A 24,915-nucleotide genomic window follows, 5' to 3' on the forward strand; every position below is an offset into this window, starting at 1 on the left:
CTTTAACTCAACACACTACACAACAAAAATACACATTTCCCAAGTTAAAAGTTTTAACTTTAACTTTAACTCAACACACTACATAATTATTTTTCATTTTCCACAATAAAAATCAAAGTTACTTTAATTCTGAAACCAAACGCACTATTAGCATGTCGTTTAGCCATAAATTATGTTTAACTTGTCGAGTTTAGTTTAGTTTTAGTCCTTTTTAGGTTGATTTTCGTGTTTTAGTTAAATTTTAGGATTTTATAACGTTTTGCTTTGTTTGGTTTTCAAGTAAACAATTTTACTCTATCAAACTCAACTCTATTCTTTCCGAAATTCAACACTGCAATCAATACCGTTTTGTCTTTTTCTCCATTTAGTAACAATTTTTCACTCATATTTTTTCATAACAATTTTTATAATCATTTTTTAATAATAAATCCATCGTCTACTTTCACATCTCTCTATATATACATATATATATTCTCATACATCCATATATTTGTCAATACTTGCAATCATTACACAAAATCAAGTTAAGTTGGATCATGATCTAACTTGAAAATCAAACGATAGTTATTTTTAGTTAGATTTTGGTATTTATTTGTTTTCTTTTCGTAGGTTATGGAGTTGTGGCAAGGAAAACTCAGTTTGGATCAGTTAATGCCGTAGCATTGTGAAGGATGTTGCAGCATGGACAGAAAAGTAGGGTATCCGCTTTTGTCATCAATGGACAGTCATTGACGTTCAAGCAAAAAATAAATAAAATAAAATTGGAACATGATGCATTTTTTCTTCTTCCTCCTTTTGTATCTCCAAACTAAACAAATAGAACGATTTGCTCTCGGATTGCTTTCGGGACTAGGAGATTAGAAACTCACTGGTATTGATGCAGGTCATGACCACATACCGATTGGCTTTCTTTGATATCATACGAATATTGAGCTTCCCAATATAAAGCAGTCTCTTTAACGCTTCTTTATATGAAAATGACGAAGAGTTCTCATGTAGTCTTTTGGCCTACTCCTGATCATAGCATTTCGTGCAATTCAGCCGAATCCTTGAGGCATGGGGCAGCATAGAAACTTTTTGTTTCTTGGGTTCATGAAGTTCTGTTGATTCCTAATTGTATTAAGGACCGGCGAACTCTCTCGGTGAGAGAATCGCCATTTTGCATTCGGTTCATTTGTATATCAACAAAAACAATATGCTAGACATCTTGCAGAAACTAAAGTCAACAGGACGATTGATTTAATAAGCTAGTAAGCATTCAAAAGTCAGAAGTCGAGTTTTGTCGAACATTAAACAGCAGGGAAAATTCAATTAATAAATACTTATTACCAGAAACCTAAAAAAAAAAAGGAGCAGAAAAATAACAAGTAGTAGGAGAAGTGTCCACTGCAAATAATTAGTTGAAGAAAATAAAAGACGCAACTTAATGTTGACACTGATTGGATACTTAACTTGCTGAAATCTAATCTTCACCTACTACCATTCTTCATTATTCATGGTTCCATCTCTCGTATCTGTCGGAGAAAAGCAATCAATCCAAATTAATGACATGAGTTGGTTAAAGTGATTTGGTATTTGTTCATATTAAATAATGTAGTGTTTGATATATTAACTTATTAAGTGCTTAAACATTAAGCACTTAATTAGTTGACAAAAAAAAGTGTATAGGAAGAGGGGACAGATGATGAGGAGAAAATATTTTGCGAGGAAAAAAAAGTATTAATAAGTAAAAAATGACTTATTTCATTAGGTTTAATAAACTAGAAAAGCACAAACTTTATACTTTTTCCTAAATATAGCACGACATTTGAAAAATAGCACATAAATGCACGACTTTGTATTTTTTGCTAAATGTAGCATGACCTTTGGAGAGTAGCATATAAAGGTACGACTTTTGCGCTTTTCCCTAAATATAGCACGATCTTTAAGTTTAGTTGTGCATTTAGCATAATGTAGATTATTCAGTCAAATTGTAATGATAATAGTTAACATGGAGCTAACGATGTCACATGACAGAACATGATTAGACGAGTAGACTCCACATGATTAGACGATAACAGCTAATATAGAGCTAGCGGTGCCATATGCCACTCGTTCAAGCATGTTGTGCCACATTGCATCGTTAACTCCTACTAGCTGTTATCTTTACATTTGACGGAATAATAGACGCCGTGCTAGAATCGCAGCTCAATCTGAAAATCGTGGATTTATATACTATTTTTAAAGGTCTTGATATATTTAGAAAAAAATATGCAAATGTCGTGCATTTATATGTTACTTTGCAAAGATCATGCTATATTTAGAAAAAAAATACAAAAGTCGTGCCTTTTTTATGCTATTTTCTAAATGTCATGCTATATTTAGAAAAAAAAAATACAAAGGTCGTACTTTTTTTTATGTAATTAACCAATTTCATTAAGTCAAAAATTTTACTTATTAATTGAGTGATTTTTTACTTAATCATTAAGTAGATGCGACCATTATTTTTTATTTTTCTCTTTCTTCCTATTCATTTTTCTATGTAAATAAGTTATAACTAACTTTTAGACACTTATTTTGTTAAATTGTAAACAAACACAACCTAAGTTTTTCGATCTTGTGAAAGTTTAAAATCTATGATAACGAAGTTTTATCCTTAGTAGGCTGAGCAAACTCAATCGAATTAGTCGAATCTCGTTGGACTTCTATGTATTAAGGTGCACACCAAAGAGCAATCAATTCAATTACTAAGTAAATAAACTACGAAACGTGGTACAATTAGCAACTTATACTTTCATATAATCGGATTTTAGCCATAGTGTAGAGGTTCGAAACTTAGCCTAAATACCTAGTTAACATGACCAAACCAAGGGACCTCAAAGAAAAAGAAAAAGTTCAATTACATAAACCTATTGGCTTCATTCCCAAAACTGCACGGTAGAAACCACAAAGAGAGAATAGATCTTAGCAATCTATGCAACAACCCCACTATCCCTATAATCCTTCATTTCCAATTCAAGCATATGACGGCAATTGCAATTTGCTCATTACCCCGATTCTGCAAGACAAAGCGATAAAAGGGGTTTTTTAAAAAAATTATTATGTTCCTTTTCGAAATTAAGCTTCGCCCACGAGAATTTCCGGTCTTCAGTTGAAGGAAAGAAAGGAATATTGAGACAAAAAGCCGCAATTTTCTTTTCTTTTTTTAATTTAATTTGAGGTGCATAGACAGGAAAAATAAAATAAAATTGAATCGTGGGTTTTGTCTTGTCGGGGATGAATCTCAGACAGGAAGCCAAAGGAACTGACGCAAGATCAACGGTTTTGAGCTGGTCAGCTGGTCCCGCGCTTTTCTTCGGCTTCAATTCGATCATGCGCCGGCGCCGGGGCCTCCTATAAAATGGGGAAGATCTCTTGTGGCTGCTTCACTGATCTCTTCTCGAAGAACTCCCACCGGAAGCACGACGAGGTCCCCTACTTTTGCTCTCTCTCTGTCTCTCTCTGTCTCTTCTCTTGACAGTGTCGCTTGATTGTGAACTCATCAGTTATTGTTCTTGGTTGATCTTCCTCGTACTTTGAAGGGTCCCAGAAGAGCGAACATGGAGAACACTCAGAAGAGCAATGCCGTCGAAATATCCGAGGTAATGGTGGCCGTCGTGTTTTTGCAGCTCAGCGTCTTAGTGGGAGTTCTTGATTTGTGGTTTTGATGTCTTCTGGTGTGATTGGTGCTTGGGGGAAGGCTGATTAAGGAATCTGATGTCGGAAGAAAACCTAAGGCCCAAAAGTTGATTGTAGTCCTCACTGAAATGATCTCTGCATTGAGTCTCTGCTTAGTGTAGTGATGAAGCTGATTCTTTGTTACTTGTTGCTTAGAAAGTCTGCTACAGTGGACGTTCTCTTTCTGTTCGTTATCCATAGATTCGATGGCTTCGTTGTTTTTTTGGTTTGGCTTTCTGGCAATAGATGCAATGATGAGATAGTTTTTGAAGAGAGTAATCTTTCTCGGCAGAATGTTAATGCTACCGCTACCAGTTCAAGTGCTACTAGTCCCATCAACATCGTAAAGAACCATGATTTCTCTCAAGGACTGCACTCCTGGCACCCCAACTGCTGCGAAAGCTTTGTAGTCTCGGCAGATGCAAATGCGATTGAGTCGGACGGGTATTATGCTGTGGTCACGAATCGAAGGGAATGTTGGCAGGGCTTGGAACAGGACATCACGGACAGAGTGTTCCCGGGTTCGATTTACTCAGTATCTGCTTGTGTTGGAGTTTCGGGACACGTTCAGTGGCCCAGTGATGTCCTGGCAACCCTGAAGCTGGAGTACCCAGATTCTGCCACTTCCTATCTATTCATTGGAAAGTAAAGAGCTTCTTTTATACTTCTGATTTCTCTATTTACGGTGAGTAGCATTTGTACTGATTGGAAATCAATATTGATGTGCAGGACTGCTGTGTCAGAAAAGAGATGGGAAATTCTGGAGGGCAATTTCTCACTGTCAACTACGCCGAAACGCGTTGTGTTTTACCTTGAAGGTCCTTCTCCTGGTATAGATTTGCTCATAAAATCAGTGGTGATAAGCTGTTCGAGTAATCCTAGTGGGTGCGGGGTAAGAGATTTCGAAACCCTTCATCTTTTCTCTGTTGCTTCTTCTCTAGGCATTTAATGCATTTTCCACGGGAAGATGAAAAATGTGGGCATCCTATCAAGACCAAGCAGCAAGTCCTTTTCTTTTCCTTCTTTTTTCCCGTACTCACTCTATCTATGCTACGAAAGGGACCTAGCACAAGAAGGGTATCTGCTGGAGACGAGAACATCATCCTTAACCCGACATTTGATGATGGACTCAACAACTGGGCGGGAAGAGGATGCAAGCTCATCGTACACGAGTCCATGGCTGATGGGAAGATCGTCCCAATGGCAGGGAAGTACTTTGCTCATGCGACGGAAAGGACACAGACTTGGAATGGAATTCAGCAAGAGATTACTGGGAGGGTTCAAAGAAAGCTTGCTTATGAAGTTTCTGCCGTGGTTCGGATTTACGGCAGCAATGTCAGCAACAGCGATCTTAGAATAACACTGTGGACCCAAACATCCAATTCTCGTGAACAATACATAGGCGTAGCATAGTATGTATTCCTTACTACCTGCTTTTGTTTGATTCAGGTATGTTGAAGAAGTAATTATATAATGAAACTGTTTCGAAAATTTGCTCTGAAGCGTGCAGGCCACTGATAAGGACTGGACACAGCTACAGGGGAAGTTTCTGCTGAATAATTCCCCATCAAAAGTTGTCATTTACATCGAAGGTCCACCTGCAGGAACTGATATTCTCGTGAATAGCCTGATAGTAAAGCACGCGGAGAAGACTCCTCCTTCACCTGCTCCTGTTATCGACGTAAGTTGAGAACGGCCCTGTTCTTTATAAAGCGCAAGTATTTTCTGAAAAATCGATGAAAAAGGATATCAACTTTTTGTCTTTTGGCATTGGTACAGTTCGTCAAGACCAGACTTCGAAACTTTTGTCATTTATAAGCACATTCTTGTGGATGAATATTGTTTGCCGTTTTTTGTTTCCATTCTACAGAATACTGCTTTTGGAGTTAATATAATCGAGAATAGCAACCTAAGTGATGGGAATAATGGGTGGTTCTCTCTTGGAAACTGCACATTGAACGTCAAAGACGGTTCTCCACGTATCCTTCCCCCAGTGGCCAGAGACACTCTTGGGGCCCAGGTGCCTCTGAGTGGCAAATACATCCTTGCAGCGAATCGTACACAGAACTGGATGGGCCCTGCTCAGATGATCACCGACAAAATCAAGCTCTTCTTGACTTATCAGGTGTCTGCTTGGGTTAAGATCGGTTCCACTCCAAGTGGACCTCAGAACGTTAATGTCGCTCTTGGTGTGGATAACCAGTGGGTAAATGGAGGGCAGGTCGAGGTTAGTGATGACAGGTGGCATGAGATCAGTGGATCATTTAGGATCGAGAAGCAGCCCTCCAAGGTTATGGTATATATACAAGGTCCTGCTCCAGGTGTGGACTTGATGATTGGTGGGCTTCAGGTCTTCGCTGTTGATCGAGATGCAAGGTTTAGACATCTGAGAAGGCAAACAGATAAGGTAATTTCTCTCTAAATCATGGGGTAAAGTATTACTACTGCTTTATTGTGGATTTTCTTGTAAGCTTCAATTAGCACCTTTAGAACAAACATAATGTATGATTTTACACTCCATACATGATTCTCTCTCCGTATGAGGAGTGTTATTGCGACTTAAAATCAGAAGTTGTGTTTTGATGCCATCCTAAGCCTTTGTTTTCCGTGAAGGGATGCATTAACAGTGCAAATTGAACAACAATTATCGCGGAACTTTTCCCATTGTGATACTTTAAGATCTCTTATTTGCTGCAAATGTAGATCCGTAAGCGTGATGTTGTGCTCAAGTTCTCGGGGTCAGAATCAAGCACCTTGCCTGGTAGTGCTGTGATAGTTAAACAGATGCAGAATAGCTTCCCCATTGGCTCGTGCATAAGCAGAACAAATATTGACAATGAAGACTTCGTTGATTTCTTCACAAAGAACTTCAACTGGGCAGTCTTTGGGAACGAGCTCAAGTGGTACTGGACTGAGGCACAGCGAGGGAACTTTAACTATCGAGATGCTGATGAGATGCTGGACCTGTGCAAGGCCCACAACATCGAGGCTCGAGGCCACTGCATCTTCTGGGAGGTTGAGTCCACAGTCCAGTCTTGGGTCCGGTCCCTGAGCAATGCTGACCTATTGGTGGCAGTTCAGAACCGATTATCAGGTCTCCTGTCCCGCTACAAGGGGAAATTCAGGCACTATGATGTGAACAATGAGATGCTGCATGGGTCGTTCTACCAGGACCGGTTAGGGAAAGATATCCATTCAAATATGTTCAAGACCGCTAACCAGTTGGATCCATCAGCAACCCTGTTCATGAACGACTACCACGTCGAGGATGGATGTGACCCAAAATCCTGTCCAGAGAAGTACATTGAGCAGATCCTTGATCTTCAGGAGCAGGGTGCGCCAGTTGGAGGAATAGGGATTCAAGGCCATAGTGACAGCCCAGTGGGGCCCATCGTCTGCAATGCCCTTGACAAATTGGGCATCCTCGGCCTCCCGATATGGTTCACTGAGCTCGACGTGTCCTCGGAGAACGAACACATAAGGGCAGATGACTTGGAAGTGATGCTTCGTGAAGCCTATGCACATGCTGCAGTGGAGGGGGTAATGCTGTGGGGATTCTGGGAGCTGTTCATGAGCCGGGAAAACTCTCATCTGGTCAATGCAGAAGGTGACATTAATGAAGCCGGGAAGAGACTCCTCGATCTTAAGAAGGAGTGGTTGTCTCATGCCCATGGACACATCGATGAACAAGGAGAGTTCAAGTTCAGAGGCTATCACGGGTCCTATGACATCCACATTGTTACAGGCAAGAAGAAGATAACAAAGAGTATCCTTGTCGATAAGGACGACTCACCGCTGGTCATCTCCATAGATCTGTAATATTTCTATTCGAATTTATCCAAAGAGAGTTTGCCTTGCATCTCTCTCTCATCATATACACATGTTCTATTCCTTTGTTGTAAATGTGAAAGAAAAGAATAAAACTGATGCAAATGCTTTACTGGATAAAATGTGACGGTAACATGTCGAAGTATTTCCTGAAATTCCAACTGAGAATTGGTGTTGGTCTTTGGAGGTTCACAGCTTAGGCAATGTGCGATCCGAAAGAAGAATGTAAACGAATCGAGAGGTTGGGGTAGGGAGAAGAGTCGTGTCGATCAGGCTGGATGATAGGAAGAAGCGAAACAAAAGCAGGACCGGAAGTGGTTGCAGTACTATTCAGCTCCTGGCGACATAATACCTTTCTGTTTAGACTCCCTTTGAATCTAAGATGCACTTTCAGCTATGATACAACCCAACAGGTCAAAAATCTCGATTTACCAGGTATGCGGACGGAGTATTTACATGTCTCATGGTCAAAATTACGATGGTTATGAGAGCCATTGACGAGAGGTTTAATTCATTACTCGGAAGGTACATCAATCCTTGCATGGGTTCATCTCCACCTATGCAGAGTGAAAAAAAGAGTCTGGAGACGATAGATATCATATTCATGGAATACGATTCAGTTTCAAGATCTCTATGTGAATAGGCCCGACATGATCACAAAAGGAAGCCCAGTTTGCCACACTTTCCATATATACATAAAGCACTCGAATAATCAAACTGCCTATAATCAAACTCTTGATGAGCCAAGATACGCAGCTGCCGATCATTAACTAACACGAAAGACAGACATAACAAGGCAGGGGAGAGTCATCGATGCCGTCCCCATGGATGTGCCATGTATGAGCACTGATAATTCAATTTTACTCTTTCATGCTGAATAAGGAATTTTCTCTCAAATAGATAACTTTGAGTGCAAATTGGAAGCATAAGATTATCATGGTGTTGATCTTCTTGGGCATTTTATGCCCAAACAACCATGGAAGGGCGCCAGCCAATCCACAGGTTGGCTGGCATTCTTAACACCCTCGCGAAATCAGGTGCGTAACTGTACGTATATAGACGAGAAATAAAGGCATGAAGTCCTTAGAACCTCTTGGTTCCGAGTTGAGTGTGATATCGTTGCGCCGGACTCTCCTTCCGCATCATATAAATAATTTGGATAAATCGTTTGTGCATTTTGTGTAGATAATGTATCATAATCAGAACGATAATAAGTAAGAGTGCTACCTAATCTACCCACCACCTAACCCGCTGCAGATCTGAAGATAAGAGATTAAACTAAAACCCATTATATAAACCATAATCTGAGGAAGATGAAGCAAGGCACCTTCTGACTTCTGTGAGCCTGCTGGTAGCAACTTGGCCTTTTCTATGGTTATAATTATAATCAATCAACCTGGTCGTTTTTTCGTTCGGGGGCATCACAAGAGAAGGATCTCTTGTTGCCACTTCACCGATCTCTTCTTGTTCTTGATCGAGAACCCAGGTCTTGCTCTTGATTGATCTGCGTACTGCGGAGGTTGCCACGAGAGTGAAAACTCACAATGGGCAACACACAGCCGAGAAATGCTGCGGTGACATCGGAGGTAATGTACTCCTGTCCAACTCTGTTTGATTTGAGTCAGCACCTTGAATTCTTGGGGACAGACATGGTTAAGGTTTCTTATGTTTTAAATAATGCATAACGGACCGGGAGCAGAAGATCACACTTAACCCCACATTTGATGATGGAACAAACAACTGGGCTGGAAGAGGATGCAAGATTGTCGTCCGCGACTCTATGGCCGATGGGAAGATCGTCCCGATGACTGGGAACTACTTTGCTTGTGCAACAGAGAGGACAGGGACTTGGAACGGGATTCAGCAGGAGATCACCGGGAGAGTTCAGAGAAAGGCTGCGTTTGAAGCTTCCGCTGTGGTTCGGATTTATGGCAGCAATGTCAGAAGAAGCGATGTTAGAATATCGCTGTGGACCCAAACAGCCGATTCCCGTGAACAATACACAAGCGTAGCACAGTATGAACTTCATATTATACCTTCTTCTGTTTGATTTGAGAATCGCAGTTGTCTATATAACCTATGTATTTCGAAAATTTTGCTCTGAAGCATGCAGGTCACTGATAAGGACTGGACACAGCTGCAAGGGAAGTTCTTGCTGAATAATTCCCCATCGAAAGTTATCGTCTTCATCGAAGGTCCACCAGCAGGAACCGATATTCTCGTTAACAGTTTCATTGTGAAGCACGCCGAGAAGATTCCTCCTTCACCTCCTCCCGTTATTGACGTAAGTTGAGAACTACTGTCCTTGCCTTGCGCTTTCCTCTCATTAAAAATTGATGAAACGGGAATTCACCTTCATTTCTTTGCAATGAAGCAGTTCGCCAATGCCGAACTTCACAACATTGTCATTCATAGGAAGATTCTAGAGGACCATGAATAATGTTTGCTGTTCTTGGTTTCCTTTCTGTAGAATCCTGCTTTCAGAGTAAATATAATCGAGAATAGCAGCCTAAGCAATGGGATTAATGGGTGGTCCACTCTTGGAAACTGCACATTAAGGGTAAAAGACGGGTCTCCAAATATCCTTCCTCCGACAGCGAGAGACTCTCTCTGGCCGAAGGACCCTCTGAGTGGCAGATACATACTGGCGGCGAATCGCACAAAGACATGGATGGGCCCTGCTCAGACGATCACCGACAAGATCAAGCTCTTCTTGACTTACCAAGTGTCTGCTTGGGTTCGGATAGGTTCCACTGCAAATGGACCTCAAAATGTTAATGTCAGTCTCAATGTGGATGACAAGTGGGTGATGGCAGGGCAAGTCGAGGCTAATGATGACAGGTGGTATGAGTTCAGCGGATCGTTTAGGATCGAGAAGCAGCCTTCAAAGGTTATGATTAGTATACAAGGTCCCGCTCCAGGAGTCGACTTGATGATTGGAGGGCTTCAGATCTTTGCTGTAGATCGAAAGGCAAGGTTTAAACATCTGAGGACGCAAACAGATAAGGTAACTAACAATTTACGTTTGTCATGGCTTAACAACTATCATGGAACTTTTCCTCAGTGATACTTAATTACGATCTCGTACTTGCTGCAAATGGAGATTCGAAAGCGTGATGTTGTGCTCAAGTTCTTGGGGTCAGGGTCAGGGACCAGCATCTTGCCTGGCAGCGTCGTGATAGTTAAACAGACCAAGAATAGCTTCCCCATCGGATCGTGCATGTTAAGAACAAATATCGACAACGAAGACTTTGTTGATTTCTTCACGAAGAATTTCAACTGGGCGGTCTTTGGGAACGAGCTCAAGTGGTACTGCACTGAGCCACAGCAGGGGAACTTCAACTATCGAGATGCTGATGAGATGCTGGACCTGTGCCAAGCCCACAACATCGAGGCTCGAGGCCACTGCATCTTTTGGGAGGTCGAGAGCACAGTTCAGTCGTGGGTTCGCTCCCTGAGCAATGCAGACCTATCGGCGGCAGTTCAGAACCGATTATCGGGCCTCCTGTCTCACTACAAGGGGAAGTTCAAGCACTATGATGTGAACAACGAGATGCTGCACGGGTCATTCTACCAGGACCAGTTAGGGGAAGATATCCGGTCATATATGTTCAAGACCGCCCACCAGTTGGACCCTGCACCAATCCTCTTCGTGAATGACTACCACATCGAGGACGGGTCCGAGTCGAGATCCTCTGCAGAAAGGTACATTGAGCAGATCATCGGTCTTCAGGAACAGGGTGCACCAGTAGGAGGAATCGGGATTCAGGGCCACATCGAGAGCCCAGTGGGGCCCATTGTCTGCTCCGCCCTTGACAAGTTGGGCATCCTCGGCCTCCCGATATGGTTCACTGAGCTCGATGTGTCCTCGATGAATGAGCACGTGAGGGCGGACGACTTGGAAGTGATGCTCCGTGAAGCCTATGCACATCCTGCAGTGGAAGGGGTGATGCTGTGGGGATTCTGGGAGCTGTTTATGAGCCGAGAAAATGCTTATCTGATCAATGCGGAAGGCGAAATTAACGGGGCCGGGAAGCGGTTCCTCGATCTTAAGAAGGAGTGGTTGTCTCATGCCAACGGGCACATCGATGAACAGGGAGAGTTCAAGTTTAGAGGCTATCATGGCTCCTATGACGTCCGTATTGTTATCGCCGGGCAGATCATAACGAAGAGCATTGTTGTCGACAAGGGCGACTCGCCGCTGGTCATCTCCATAGATCTGTAACATGTTAATTCAAGTTTATGTATGTTTTATTTCTTCGTTGTAGTGAAAGGAATGCTAACGGCAAAATGAATAAAACCTTCTGTTAATATATTTCGCTATCCGCCTTTGAACATAAAATGACCTTTTGGCTACGATACACTTTACCCGTCGAAAATCAGGATATCCTCAGTGCGCGTGCGGAGATGATTTGCAGGTGTCCAGGATTTACATGTCTCGGAGTTGGAAGTGCCACATCCATATAAGATGGTTGAGTCGTGACGAGAACTAGTTATAGTACATTACTGGAGAAAGCAAATCAGAAGGTGCATCGAATCAATCTTGGGCTAGGTTCATCTCCATCTACGAGGATCATGCAGAAGAGGTTTGCACATTCATGTTTTTCATTCATTTCGACCAGGCGTGAATTTTCTCTATTCACAATACTCGATTTTGAGAAAATTTTCTCCATTAACCGTATTTTGGGCGTGTTGTTGGATGTGAACTTGATACGTGGTACGTGTGAAGCTCCTTATCTGCTTCCAGTTTGTCGTGAAAACATTTGCACCAGGACTTGCAGATGGCAAATGTTGAGAATAAGATTGCCTATGTCCGACCTACTAGTTCATTATGTGTTGCAACCTGACTCAACATCCTATAGTTCATAATTATGAGAAGAGGGTACATTATCAGATCCCCCATAAGTATTTTTCATCAAATACTAAAGTACTAACGCTACAACTACTTCCATTACGCCGTTTGACAATTATATCTGCACTAAGAAGGTACAAGCCATCCTCAGTTACTTTTAGCCCAGTAAGAGCACCGTAATGGGCAACGGCACGATCCCGGCTGGACATCATCCCGGGATGCAATCTCTGCTCTGTCTTCCTAGGATTCTACCAAAGATGACTGCTTTGTAACATTCCCATTCAGAAATTTTCCCAAAGCAGCACCAGTTTTAGCACTACTTTAGCCTCCCAACGAGGATTTAAGGAAATAGGCTGAAGATCCAACGTACCAAAAGGAAGGTGGAACACTATTGGATTTTAAATGTGAAAATCACTATTTTGGAGAGATCTAAATTACAGGTATCTGATAATTAGGAAAGCATCATTCTCATTTTCTGGTTAAAACACCAAAAAAAAATGTTGATAAATGTAGAATTTCATTTCAGAATACGCGTTTTTCAATAAAAGCATGAAAACATTTTAAGAAAATTAGAGAAACGTGAATGCAATATCCTCGGGAAACAAATAGTTTCCAGCATCAAAAGGGGGGTAAAAACACCTATCTTGTGGGATGGCAAAATAGGAGGGCGCCTCCAAGCTGAGAATGAGATTGGTCCAAAACACGGAAATATCCCGCACGTCTAATGTCCCAGAAATGTATAGCACGGTCGCAACCACCAGTTACCAGTACCCACTCACTAGAAGCAGACTACTGACTCGTCGTTACACCATCTACAACCATGAAAATGTATATGAATTACATTATATTACCATGAAATGCAGACAAATAGACTAATATATTCCATATAACTATCAATTAGAATTTTTTTTCTGCGCATCAGCAGAAGTATGGATACGGTATTGCTTGTAGAAAATGAGTATCTAAACATACACAAGAAATGGAACAAAATGACAATTTACATTGGCATGTTACGTGCACTGGTCAATGGTGGAGTCCAGCGATATGCCGCTTGCAGGGGGTTATCGGAGTCCACACATAATGAACTTCAACATGCTTATCGAAAAGAGGACTATCCTTGAATTGGATCCTTTACAGACCCTCTTCGTGACTGCGGTTGTGAAGAAGGAACAATAAGCTGATTGTTGTCAACGGCATTTGTTTATTATCAGCCAATATCTTGGGAAAAGATACTCGAACTCAAATGTTGCCTGCAAGTAACTGCAGGCAGCAACAAAAACAGAACAGAATATCCATCAAGATAAATAGAGAGGGAGAGAGAGCAAAATATTAGAGCATCTCCAATATGTGATGACTCAAAATTCCCAGTTCATGAAGTTTTTTCTTTGGTTCTCAAATGTATTGAAAGTTGAGAGACTACTTGGCCGCCTATAACTTCTCGAGCTTAATGTATATATCATCGATTGCCCGAGAGAGAGACCACCAAAACCTCTTCGTTATACAAAAAATTTCATGATGTAATGAATAAAACTAGGGAACATACTTCTTTGGACCCGAACACACCTGCCGCTGCCAAAACCTTTGCACTGTTAGTTGCACAACACAGTATAGCCTTGTACAAGTGAGCAGTTAGCGGAAGCAGACGGTTTGCAGACACTGCTTAATGTATCGCCATTTGGGATAGTCATCTTATAATCATACTTTAATAACGCCAGCAACCCACAGGACTACCAATGGAGCAGTCGGGTGGGCGTTCCTGTATTCCTCGGAATACTTGTCCTTGAAGTTCAGTTTAGGGTGCTCTGCCTGCATTTCATCAGAAGCAGAAAAGAGAGTGGCAAACTTTGAGTGTCAATTCCATGAAGAGGTGGCCAAAAGTCGGTTATAACTGGTAGTTAATGGAAAAAGGGAAGGGACAAAGGGAGGGAGGGAGGGAGGAGAGATCCCTGTACTGTAGGACCAGCTAACTTTGCAAACACTTACCCCGTTTGGATTCACAATCTATTAATTTTAACTTTAACTTTAACTTTAACTCAACACACTACATAACAAAAATATACATTTTCCAATTCAAAAATTTTAACTTTAACTTTAACTCAACACACTACACAACAAAAACACACGTTTCCCAAGTCAAATTTATAATCACATCTCATTTGTCATTTTTCACAATCAAAATCAAAATCAAAATCAAAGTAACTTTAACTCTGAATCCAAACGGCCCGTTAAATATCTATGAATTTTTATTGGGAGTTACCTCCTTTTAATTTTAAGGTGATGAATTATAACCAACTCGTATCTACAGAGAATTGTATACGATTAAAGTTTCGTGCCTCCTGGTGGAGAGTGGCAATCCCATATTCTACTCTCACACGTCCATAATATATATATATATATATATTACACATAATAATAATAATAATAACACAAATTACGGATAGACTCTCACTCTCACATAGAAATCCAGTGACTGAGAGAGAGAGAATTCCTAATTATTGCTAGACAAAGAAAAGGACAAAATAATATAAATTATATTATTATATTATTATAGTTTATATATATTATTTTATATATTATATATATTTATTATTTTATACTGCTTAAACCCCGTCCGTTGAATGGAGGAGCCGAGTGGGTGATTTTTCCCACCCGCTCGCCCGTCCCTCCTTTACTTTTTTTCCCCCCTTCTAATTTTAGTTTTTTTTTATTAAATTTAATTATACATGTCTCTTTTTTCGGGTGTGTACTATTGGTTATTCCGAAATTTTGTCTAATTAATCTATATTTGAGCGAGATCAATCCATTAAAGTATAAATCTTTCCTGAAGCGTGAGTTTTTCTCCCATCACAAAACTTGCACCAAATATTTTACTTAAAGATAATAAGTGCCAACTCACCTAGAACTAATATGATCAATGCACGCTCATAAAAATACTATTTCTATTTGTCATCAATTTTTTTTATTCAACAATTACTCACCAATTTAAATAGTCATTTTTTTGCGATTTGGGTAGAAAGGGAGGACGAGGCTGAAAGGCACGAGGACAAAGGTTAGAGATATGGCTTGGAAGATACTTAACTGTAGGTTGTGATTTAATGCATGTTGAAGTTTGTCGACAAATTTCTGCAGAAATTACAAGGACGCAGCTGCCGGGGATAGATTCAAGGGGAAAACTTGAAGACATTAAGAGTAAATCTCTTAATTTGTAACTGAAATATCAACATGAGAAATAATTAAATTGCATATTCGACTCTAACATGTATTTTCTTTTCCCAGGTCGTCTTCTTCTACCATATGGATCCAAATGTTGAGCACTCCATAAGGCATACATTATTACCCACTGCAGGAAGCCATTCTCTTGGGGACGAGCCTATCAACGGTGCATGTAATGTGTCATTTTATTTTTAGTGCTATATCTATCTCTTTTTTCCCCTCAGTTTTATGTGTATATTCAAACTATAGGTTTTATAGGTAAATAATATGCTTATACTACTTAATTAGTAGGAGTTGGTCCTCTTTATGGTATCGTTGGTTATTAACTAATGCATGTACTTCTTATCTAGATGTCATGTGTAGATATACTTATTTGAAAAAAGATGTAATGCAGACATGTATGAAATATATGCGTTTCAAATCATAAGAAAGCTTTTACATAATTAAGCCAGCACTCCTCTTGTTTTTGCTGATAAATGTCAGGAGATCAGCAACCCGTTTCAGGCGAGCAATAAGTCCATATGCTGCACTTACATTTCATTGTGCCGGGTTTGGCATGCTTGGCCTGATCCCAACAAGCCTGGCAAAAATCAGCTGCACTTTCCTTGGGATGGGTCAGGGCCGACCTAACAGCGGCACCATCATAATCTGTGCGAAGCTCAGCATTGCATTCTGGAGGCAGCACTCTTCCAGGCAAAACTTCATCCTCTGAAAACAGAGATGGTAAAATACATCAAAGGCACTTAATGAAGATTCAAGTTTTACGAATCTCGACACTAATAATATCACTTCATTTCATAGGATAGATGTAGATGGAGAGAGAAGGCAACAAGTGAAGGATTCGCCTATTTATGTAAAAGCTTCTCTTTGGGGTCAAATTGTGACAATCTCAAAGACCCCAGAAGCACTTTGAGAGAAATTACATTACAACGAGGGGGGAAAAAAAAGGGATTATGATACAAGCCTGACGGTCACCAATTACTTTTTTCCCAATGACCTCATTAATTTGATTTTCTCAGGGACCACCACAACCATGTGACAGTCAATCAAGTCAATATATAACAGCCCTATTTTCAAGCATATTATTTCATGATGATATAAGATACTGCACCTTCCTCATCGCAAAATTCCTATATCTTGCTAATGATATTCTTGAGTGTGTAACGTGGATAACTTAAATTATTTTTATGCAAGTACTTCCCAGAGGCCAATTTTCCTCACCGGCCAGCAGATGAAGACAATGGATTATCCATGAATATCTACCCGTCTCTCTTCCTACAAGTCCGATTTCTCAAATTGTATAAAAGCTCGCAATATTCATCATGAAAACTTCAGTCTAAAAGGACTAGAGGAGATACCTACCCCAAAAGGAGCATAAAACAAGAGATTTTCCCAAGCTGATAGAATTAATCTGTGGAGTAATATTTAAACTTCCCCCAGTAAAGACTAAAAACTTTTGCCCGGGCCCCTGAAGGAATTTACAAAGTGTTGAACGTCTAAAAACGTCGGATGGTCTGCCCCCTACAGCCTGAACAACTTAAAATGCAGATCGATTGTCAAAGAAAGGAAATTGAATTTCGTGGGAAATAGGGATGAGAGGTAAGCAGGGGAAGCACTGCAGGACAGCTACATGGAACAATGCCAATAAAAATTGAAAATGGATACCTAGGGCAGCATGATTGGCTTTAAGAATATTTATGTCTTTCATCATCAGCTTTCTATGCAGCAAAGAGAGAATACTCATAAAAAATGCAGTAAGGCTAAGAAATCTCTCTTTAGAAAAATGTAGAGTACCAATGTCCACTGGATAGGAGCACTGCCTATTAGCAAGCACAAAATGTTGCTGATTCGCATAATTGGCCTAGAAACCATGACATAAAGCTAGCCTTAGGCCCTTGGATGGAATCAAAGACAAGGTTTAGTTCAAACACCCAGGTGAGGAATCGAACAAAATCTAAAAAGGAACATAAATATAGGCATCTCGGTTTCAGCATTTTTTTTTTTTTGTCAGTATAGGTGGTCGTGCTCCATCTTTATTGATGTCAACATATCTTATGTTGAATTTGCAAAGTTAAAGGAAGGACTCGGTGGATTTTATCTAAATGAGCAGACATATATCAAGATCATTCTGAAATGGGAAGCAAATCCATATGCTACAATGAACATGTCGTTAGTAATCGCTAAGAGATAAAAGGGGTCCCTGAAAATGGCGAGGTTTTTCTAGAAATAAGTGAGGAACTCATTGCAAATTTGCAATTTTCAAGCTGAATTTCTACATACCGATTTTGGCATGTGGTGGGATTTAAGCCCGTGACATTTGACTCCCCTACCAAAATTGTGACCACCACACTAACTACAAGTCCTTTATTGACACAACTCTTTAACGTTTATCTTTTAATTTGTTCAAATATTATGCATTTATCATCATTTATCTTTTTTACTAATAATATAAATATTTATTGTATAATTAATTAAACATGCATGTCTGACCCATCAAACCTCCGATTGAACTCGTGAACCCATGCCCTAGCTGGGCCGGCGTCTGATCTAGTTTTAATAACAATGCCCACAACTATTAGCATCTGAGGGGTTGCCAGGAGAGACATGGCTATGGTATAAACCTTTCCAGGCATTTTGAAATTCATAACCACCTGAAAAAGCAATGTGGACATAAACAAGTATTTGCCCTCTGTCAGGTCAATCTGATTTTATCATCAGAACAAATTTATCAAATTCAAATACATTGAGTAAATCTCAATATCAATATCGCAAGTAAACTGCGGAACGTATACAGAATACTAAGACCACCCCATCTACCAACACGCATCTCCAAAACTAGAAAAGAGGATTTCATAAGTTGCAAAAACAATGCATCTTATTACATTGGGGAATTGCCAACAAAGATGAATCAAATCAATGAATCAGTGGGGTTCTCCTCTGTAATTTTCCTACGACGGTTCCTCTAGCGTCTCCGCCACACCTACGGTGGAATGGGGTTCTCCTTCAGCCCACATGCCTATTTTTGCCGGCCCTGCCTCGTCTGCCCACTGGGCAAGACTAGCACGGTGACATGATGGAAAAAGTTAATTTAAATACATCCTCAAATACAAAAATACCTGAACAAATACATCATCCCATATACACATCAGCCACACAACGGCCATATTTATCTTTTCCACAGGCTAATATGGTCTGTGATCTCCCAATCTTATTAGGCACTTTTTCGATTCTCTTCCATCCGGTGCATCTATTCCTCTACCATCAAAGTGTGTCGAGTGACTGACTTGCTCAAATGGTCCTTCCCATGTTCTCCTAGGTTCAAGTCTTATATCATAACGCAAAAAGGAGAGAATTCTACCTCAGCCGAATTTGGTATTTAGCCGAAATGCCATCTCCATCCCCAACATCTTTGCCATCCGCCTAATGAACAAAGAAAACACGTTACTTTTAATCTACTGACAAATGAAGCAATAAAAGAAGAGTTTTCTCAGACTAACAGCTAGTGTATGGAAATGTGCTTGACTTCGGGTGGCATTGAAGCAGGGAATCGAGATGAGACTTTGACGAATGGGAATAGTAGTGGAAGACCATAATAAGCTGATAGACCTTCAATGTCATAGCTCTTCTATGCCCCTTCAATGTTTTTAAAATGAATCGGTAGGACTGTTTGGGTTTTTTGGTTGAAGTTTTGATTCCTCTCGCGCCTGCAATAGCTTTGTATACCAACTGGCCTGCGTTTTGGTAGATGAAACTACATTTTTGCTTAGGCCTTTAGGAACCTAAACCCATCAAAACCACGGAAACACATCAGTCGCAAGTGACAATGGACACAATGACGCCCACAACAGAGACATAAACACAAGTTACAATCTTTGATAATAGAGCTCACAAACAAGAAACAATCATAGATGTGTCCCTTCCATAAATTATTACCTCTTGAGCTGCATGCCCTCTGAGTTGTACTTTTATACAAGGATAGTCCAAACAAAAAAGTATGAAGATTTATGTATGACCGTATATGTAGCGCGACCTTTTTTTATGAAATTATTTTATTTCATCCCCTTAGCTTCATGGTCGAGTAATCTTTCCTTTCAAGAGATGGCTTCCGTGTCAGCCAGGGATGGATCTAATGAGAGCGCCGTGGTGCGGTCGTCCCCTGGATTGGGGAAAAGTTACAAATTTTATGTATACTTTTACAAGTTTGTCATTATTTTCACATGACATTGTCTTATTTCGCCCCCTTAGCTTTGGATTTTACCTTTGCTTTATCTGCTTGGAATTTCGCTCCCCTTAAATTAATTTCTTAATCCGTCCCTGGTGTCAGTTCTAATTGATCAATGTTTGAGACTTAACTTTAGTCTTGGGGTAATGAGAAGTTCAGGAAAACAAAAGGCTCGCACTGGATCCCTACAAAATCTCCAAGCCCATATTAAAATCTTGAACTACTTGGCCATTATCTCGAATTTTCTCCCGGAGTGAATTTTCTTGTTTAAGAAGAGCAAGAACCGCTTAAACTAATATGCTTCCTTTTCAATTCCATCTCTGCTACAAAACAGGATATGATAGTTTCTTCTCGTCAATCTTGCGGTAACTAACACGTCTATCTATATATATATATATATATCCAGCTATGTTTGAGCCTGATAAATCTATAAGATTGGGTCTGTGAAAGCCTTGGGCCAGGTTTACATGCAAGATTACAATCACAGCCCATTACAATTGATCCAACTTTTTGGTAATACCGTTGCATAAGGACCTCTATCTCCATTCCCAGAGCAGCCCTTTTTTCCTCCCTTTTTTGGGCAAGGCGATTAAGCATTGCACGGACCAGCTTTGAGTGTACTTCAACTAATCCTTTTTCCCGGTCATTCACGCTAGAATTGGGAATTTTATAAAGACAAATCACTGCAGCTTGATCCCAGGATGCCAAAATGAAGAATGGTGCCAAATGAATAAATCCATTATTTAGCAATGCTCCGAATAGATTCTTTGTAGGCTTTCCCCATTTTCAAATGAAGAGGTTTTTTCTTCTTTTTTTTTTTTGGTCATGGCAGTTGCTTTCAATTTCAGAATGAAATTAAATTCCCTTGTTAGCAAATTGTGTAGTGAGTGGCACCTCAGTTGATTTGTTTAAGATTCTGCTAGCTATCAAATCATATCCATATTGTATCCATATTAAAAAATATAAATCAAATTTAATGGGGAAATGAAGAATTTACCATTCAATTTTTTTCCCGATAATAGCGGCTCATATATCTAGTAATAGTAAGGAATAAAAAACTAAAAAATAATGGGACATCAAAGTTTTATTAATAAAAATTAAACAAATAATTTCTTGATTCTGAATCGACTGATAAATGTCGTTTATCTTGTATGATTCGTTTTAATCACTAATTTAATAGTGCTTGCAAAAGCTGAAGAAGGAAGTTGAATCTTGTGATGGGATGCATCTGATTAAACCAATTCCTCAAGACATCCACAAGAGCCGCTACTCACGCTGTCAGATCAAACATCAACATCACTAACATCAATTAAGTATTGACTAATCCCAATTTAACAACATCAACCATACAAATCTCTAGATCATTGCCATTCGTTTAACTTCATCTCCGATTAAGCCCAATAATTAAGTGGATGTGAGTAGGGCATCTTCAATAATCTTTTTTTGCTAAGACATCTTCAATAATCAGTAGAACAGCAATCCACGCCTAATGATACTTTCTTTTATAATTTTTAAATTTTTTTATAAAATAAGTACAATAATATTTTTTTGGTTACAAAAATGTCCTAAAATCTAGTACAATGAAAGAGAATGTACAATAATATCTTTAATTGATGAAGCTGTTCAACTAGTTTACAAAAGGGAATTGATTGTTATTACTTATTACAATTGCTCTAGAACAATATCTTAATTGCTCGATTAAATCACATTATTTATATGCTTGTAAAATTCATTATTAAATAGAGTTTCACTACTTAGTGCGTTAAACTTGTTCGACTAATTTATGGTAGGTTTTATTATACCAGAGTACACACCGAAAAATCACATTACACTTCCTTTAAGGGATTAGATGAGACAAATTAAAATCTCCATAGATATGTATTTCTTTGCTTGAATTAATATCATCTGGAAAGTATATTTGGTATGGATTCTCTTCTCCAACCATGTTAAGATGAGAGATAATTCAAATTCGAAACGGCTTGACAATCCAACCAGAAGGTTATTAAGGCGAGATAAATAAAATTTCAGCCAACATAAGTAATCAAGCTTTTGACTAAAATTATGAGTGGCTCTGATTAGTAAAATCAAGCAGAAAATTGTGTTAGACACTGATTCTTTGCTCAAAACAAATTATGAATCTCGAGTTAAATTGTCACCGGTAGACTTACGTGTCATTTTATTGCGGATTTTTCTCGTAATCGATAATTGTAAAAATTATAATCTTTCGAAGTTGTAATTACAAGACAAGCTATGAATGAAATGAAAATTTATTAATTTGCCAATCAAAACGGTGGCCCACTATCACATCGGTGTGATGGAGTCCCCACCACCACCATCTTAGTAGGATTGGTGATGCGACGCGTAGCGGGGCCCACCAACCTCAGCCCCTTCAAAAACAGTCGCATCCGTGTCTCAATTTACATGGTCCCGTGGGCCCCAACCCCACATGGTTCAATAGTATTCCCTGCCGGACACCCCACGGCGCGCCCTACTCGTTGAATTTATAATTTTATTACTCCATCTTCTCTATTCCTTGTATATAATAATAATAATAATAATATATTTACTTTAATTAATTTATTCACTAATTTAGAGTATAGACAATTTGATCCCTGACATTGGGATGTAACATCAATTTAGTCCCTTATATTTTTTTACTTCAATTGAGTCCCTCCGTTTTGAAAGTTACGTCAATTTACTCATTGAAACATCAATTTGTCCCCAAGTTTTCATGATTACATCAATATGGTCCTCCATATAAGGAATTACATCATGGGGGTCCCTAAGCACATCAGTTAGATCTCTGGAGACAATGACAATTTTCATGGCTGACGGCGTTAGGCGGACATTAACTGTCCCAGGAACCAATATGAAAAGTGATATAGTGGGGGTACTTTTCAATTAGAGTTACATCAATTTGATCCTCAATGCCTTATATGTGTCTTATCTTTCTTCTTTACTGCTCATTTCACTTCACAGACACCTTAATCTTCGTCTTTCTCTCCTCTTTGAAACGTGACCCCTGTTCCACTGTTCCTTTCCATCTACATTGCGTGAATCGATAAGGAGAAGACTGAAGAAATGCTGAAAGAGCAGGACGAGATTGAGGCAGAAGGAGGAGGAGCTCCAATCGAAGGACCGAGAGCAGGAGAAGCTCCAGACCGAGCTCAAGAAGGTGTAAAAACTCAAGGAGTTCAAGCCCACAATGGTTAGTTCATTTCTTGTAATATATGACTATATGGAATATCCTTCTGTTCACAGAGATTTGAAATGGATTTTCAAAATTTGTTACAAACGTTCCTAATCGTTCAAGCAGTCAAAGACGAGCAAGACAAGAAAGAGAAGAAGGCTTGCCTTAAGAAGAAGAGGTCGTCGCCGCCTTACATTCTTTGGTGCAAAGATCAGTGAGCTGAGGTAAAAAGAAGGGCTTCTTTGTTGATTGATTGATTTAAGATGTTCAGATCTTATCTTCTTGTTGATTCTTGATTGACCGAATGACCTATAAGAGGATTCTTGCTGGCAGATCAAGAAGGAGAGCCTTGAAGCAGAGTTCAAGGAGATCTCGAACATATTGGGGTTAAAATGGAAGAATGCTACTGTTGAGGAAAAGAAGCCCTACGAGGAGAAGTACCAAGCGGAGAAGGAAGCCTATATGTAGATTCTCACAAAGGAGAAGCACGAGGCTGAAGCGATGAAGCTTCTTGAAGAGGAGCATAATAAAAGGATGCCAAAATTAAGCAGAATGACCAATCTGATGTAACGCTGGATCAATTTGATGTAGCATTTTCCATGTTGTAATGGAGTTAGCAACACTATTGGACAAAAATAATTTGAAGGATCAAAATGATAGTGCAGAGGACCAAATTGATGCAACAGCAGGACCGTATTAATGTAACATTATAACTTGAGGGACCTTCATGAAGTGATCAAGACCATATTGATGTAACAATGAAAATTTGGTGACCAAATTGATGCATCAAGAACTTCATTGATGAACTTTCAAAATTGAGGGACCCAATTGATGTAAAAAAATATATTAATGTTACATCCGAATTTCAGGAACCAAATAGCCTATTCACTCATTAATTTGAAGGAAATTAATATATTTATGAATTATATATACGCGTTTGAGAATTTACTCAAAAAGGGTCACTCCAATGATCATAAACATGCATTGTCCCTCTCTGCTCTTCTCTATTAGCACGAAGCAGGTAATTAAAATGGAAATGCGAAGTGACTACATGTCCCATTCGTGTAGATATTGCAACATCTAGGCAAACACGAGAAAGACGGGACATTATTGCATGAGAAACTTAAATTACAAGTATTGAGGAATCTTCTCCATTTATATATATATATATATGTGGTTTTTTTTAAAAAAAACTTTGAATGTGGGATTTGCTTTAGGTGCTTCCTTACATGACAACACAATCAATTTCTTCGTTTCCGCTTAACAACTGATTATAAGGTCAACAAAGCCTTCAAGGCTAAAATTAGAGGGACGGACACGAGATGCATCGCAGATTCTCGCATTGTTGACCTTAGACTATCTCCAATGCTAGTCTCTTTTTGGGTCTTTAAACTGGACTCCGTTGTTGCCACATAAACGTCACATTAGATAAAGACTCACTCATCAAAGAAAGAGATTCATCACTCCATTCACAGTCTCTGATTTCAAATCTCTTAATGAGCTCCACACATTTATTTATATACGTATAATGAATATACATAAAAAAAAACAATTACTAATTATATTTATTGATAATTAAATTTAATTAATTAAATAGTATTAATAATTAAATACTTTTTAAATTAATATTAATCGATAATAATTAATTACGAATGCTTAATAAAATTCATAAAATAATTTGAAAATTACATGACGGGAAAAGATAATTACGCAAGCAACGAAAATAATACACGAGCAACGGAAAAATAAATTTAGTTGATATTGCGAGCATGTTCAAATTGCTAATATGTTCCACCAAGTATGCTTGTAGTTCTCGATGGTGTTGTTTATCCCAAATCCGAATATGATTGTGGACATACTCCTCGTATGGAGCATATCTTTTCTGCCGTCGTTGAATTTGTGGTAAGCCGCCGA

General features: G+C 39.3%; 2 protein-coding genes across 2 annotated transcripts; both read left to right on the forward strand.

Moving 5' to 3' along the window:
* Positions 1-2,923: 2,923 nt before the first annotated feature.
* Positions 2,924-7,679, forward strand: LOC116214929 (endo-1,4-beta-xylanase 1). The gene is made up of 8 exons (XM_031550437.1): positions 2,924-3,448; positions 3,561-3,620; positions 3,989-4,341; positions 4,426-4,588; positions 4,756-5,108; positions 5,200-5,377; positions 5,567-6,103; positions 6,400-7,679. Exons 1-8 carry the CDS (start codon positions 3,380-3,382, stop codon positions 7,513-7,515), a joined length of 2,829 nt encoding a protein of 942 aa, XP_031406297.1. The 5' UTR covers positions 2,924-3,379; the 3' UTR covers positions 7,516-7,679.
* Positions 7,680-8,840: 1,161 nt separating this feature from the next.
* LOC116215660 (endo-1,4-beta-xylanase 1-like) lies at positions 8,841-11,839 on the forward strand. Its single transcript, XM_031551459.1, has 5 exons — positions 8,841-9,110; positions 9,224-9,540; positions 9,631-9,808; positions 9,995-10,531; positions 10,628-11,839. The coding sequence occupies exons 1-5, from the start codon at positions 9,069-9,071 to the stop codon at positions 11,747-11,749; spliced, it is 2,196 nt and encodes a 731-aa protein (XP_031407319.1). The 5' UTR covers positions 8,841-9,068; the 3' UTR covers positions 11,750-11,839.
* Positions 11,840-24,915: the final 13,076 nt, after the last annotated feature.

Source organism: Punica granatum, chromosome 7 (genome assembly GCF_007655135.1).
Source record: "Punica granatum isolate Tunisia-2019 chromosome 7, ASM765513v2, whole genome shotgun sequence".
Taxonomy (NCBI): domain Eukaryota; kingdom Viridiplantae; phylum Streptophyta; class Magnoliopsida; order Myrtales; family Lythraceae; genus Punica; species Punica granatum.

Excerpts from the sequence above, each read along its gene's own strand:
- LOC116214929 (XM_031550437.1), top strand. The coding sequence starts at position 3,380 with ATGGGGAAGATCTCTTGTGGCTGCTTCACTGATCTCTTCTCGAAGAAC. Across the intron at positions 4,589-4,755 it reads GTAATCCTAGTGGGTGCGGG|GGACCTAGCACAAGAAGGGT; the intron begins GTAAGAGATTTC and ends ATGCTACGAAAG. Across the intron at positions 5,378-5,566 it reads CACCTGCTCCTGTTATCGAC|AATACTGCTTTTGGAGTTAA; the intron begins GTAAGTTGAGAA and ends TCCATTCTACAG.
- LOC116215660 (XM_031551459.1), top strand. The coding sequence starts at position 9,069 with ATGGGCAACACACAGCCGAGAAATGCTGCGGTGACATCGGAG. Across the intron at positions 9,541-9,630 it reads CAATACACAAGCGTAGCACA|CATGCAGGTCACTGATAAGG; the intron begins GTATGAACTTCA and ends TTTGCTCTGAAG. Across the intron at positions 10,532-10,627 it reads TGAGGACGCAAACAGATAAG|ATTCGAAAGCGTGATGTTGT; the intron begins GTAACTAACAAT and ends CTGCAAATGGAG.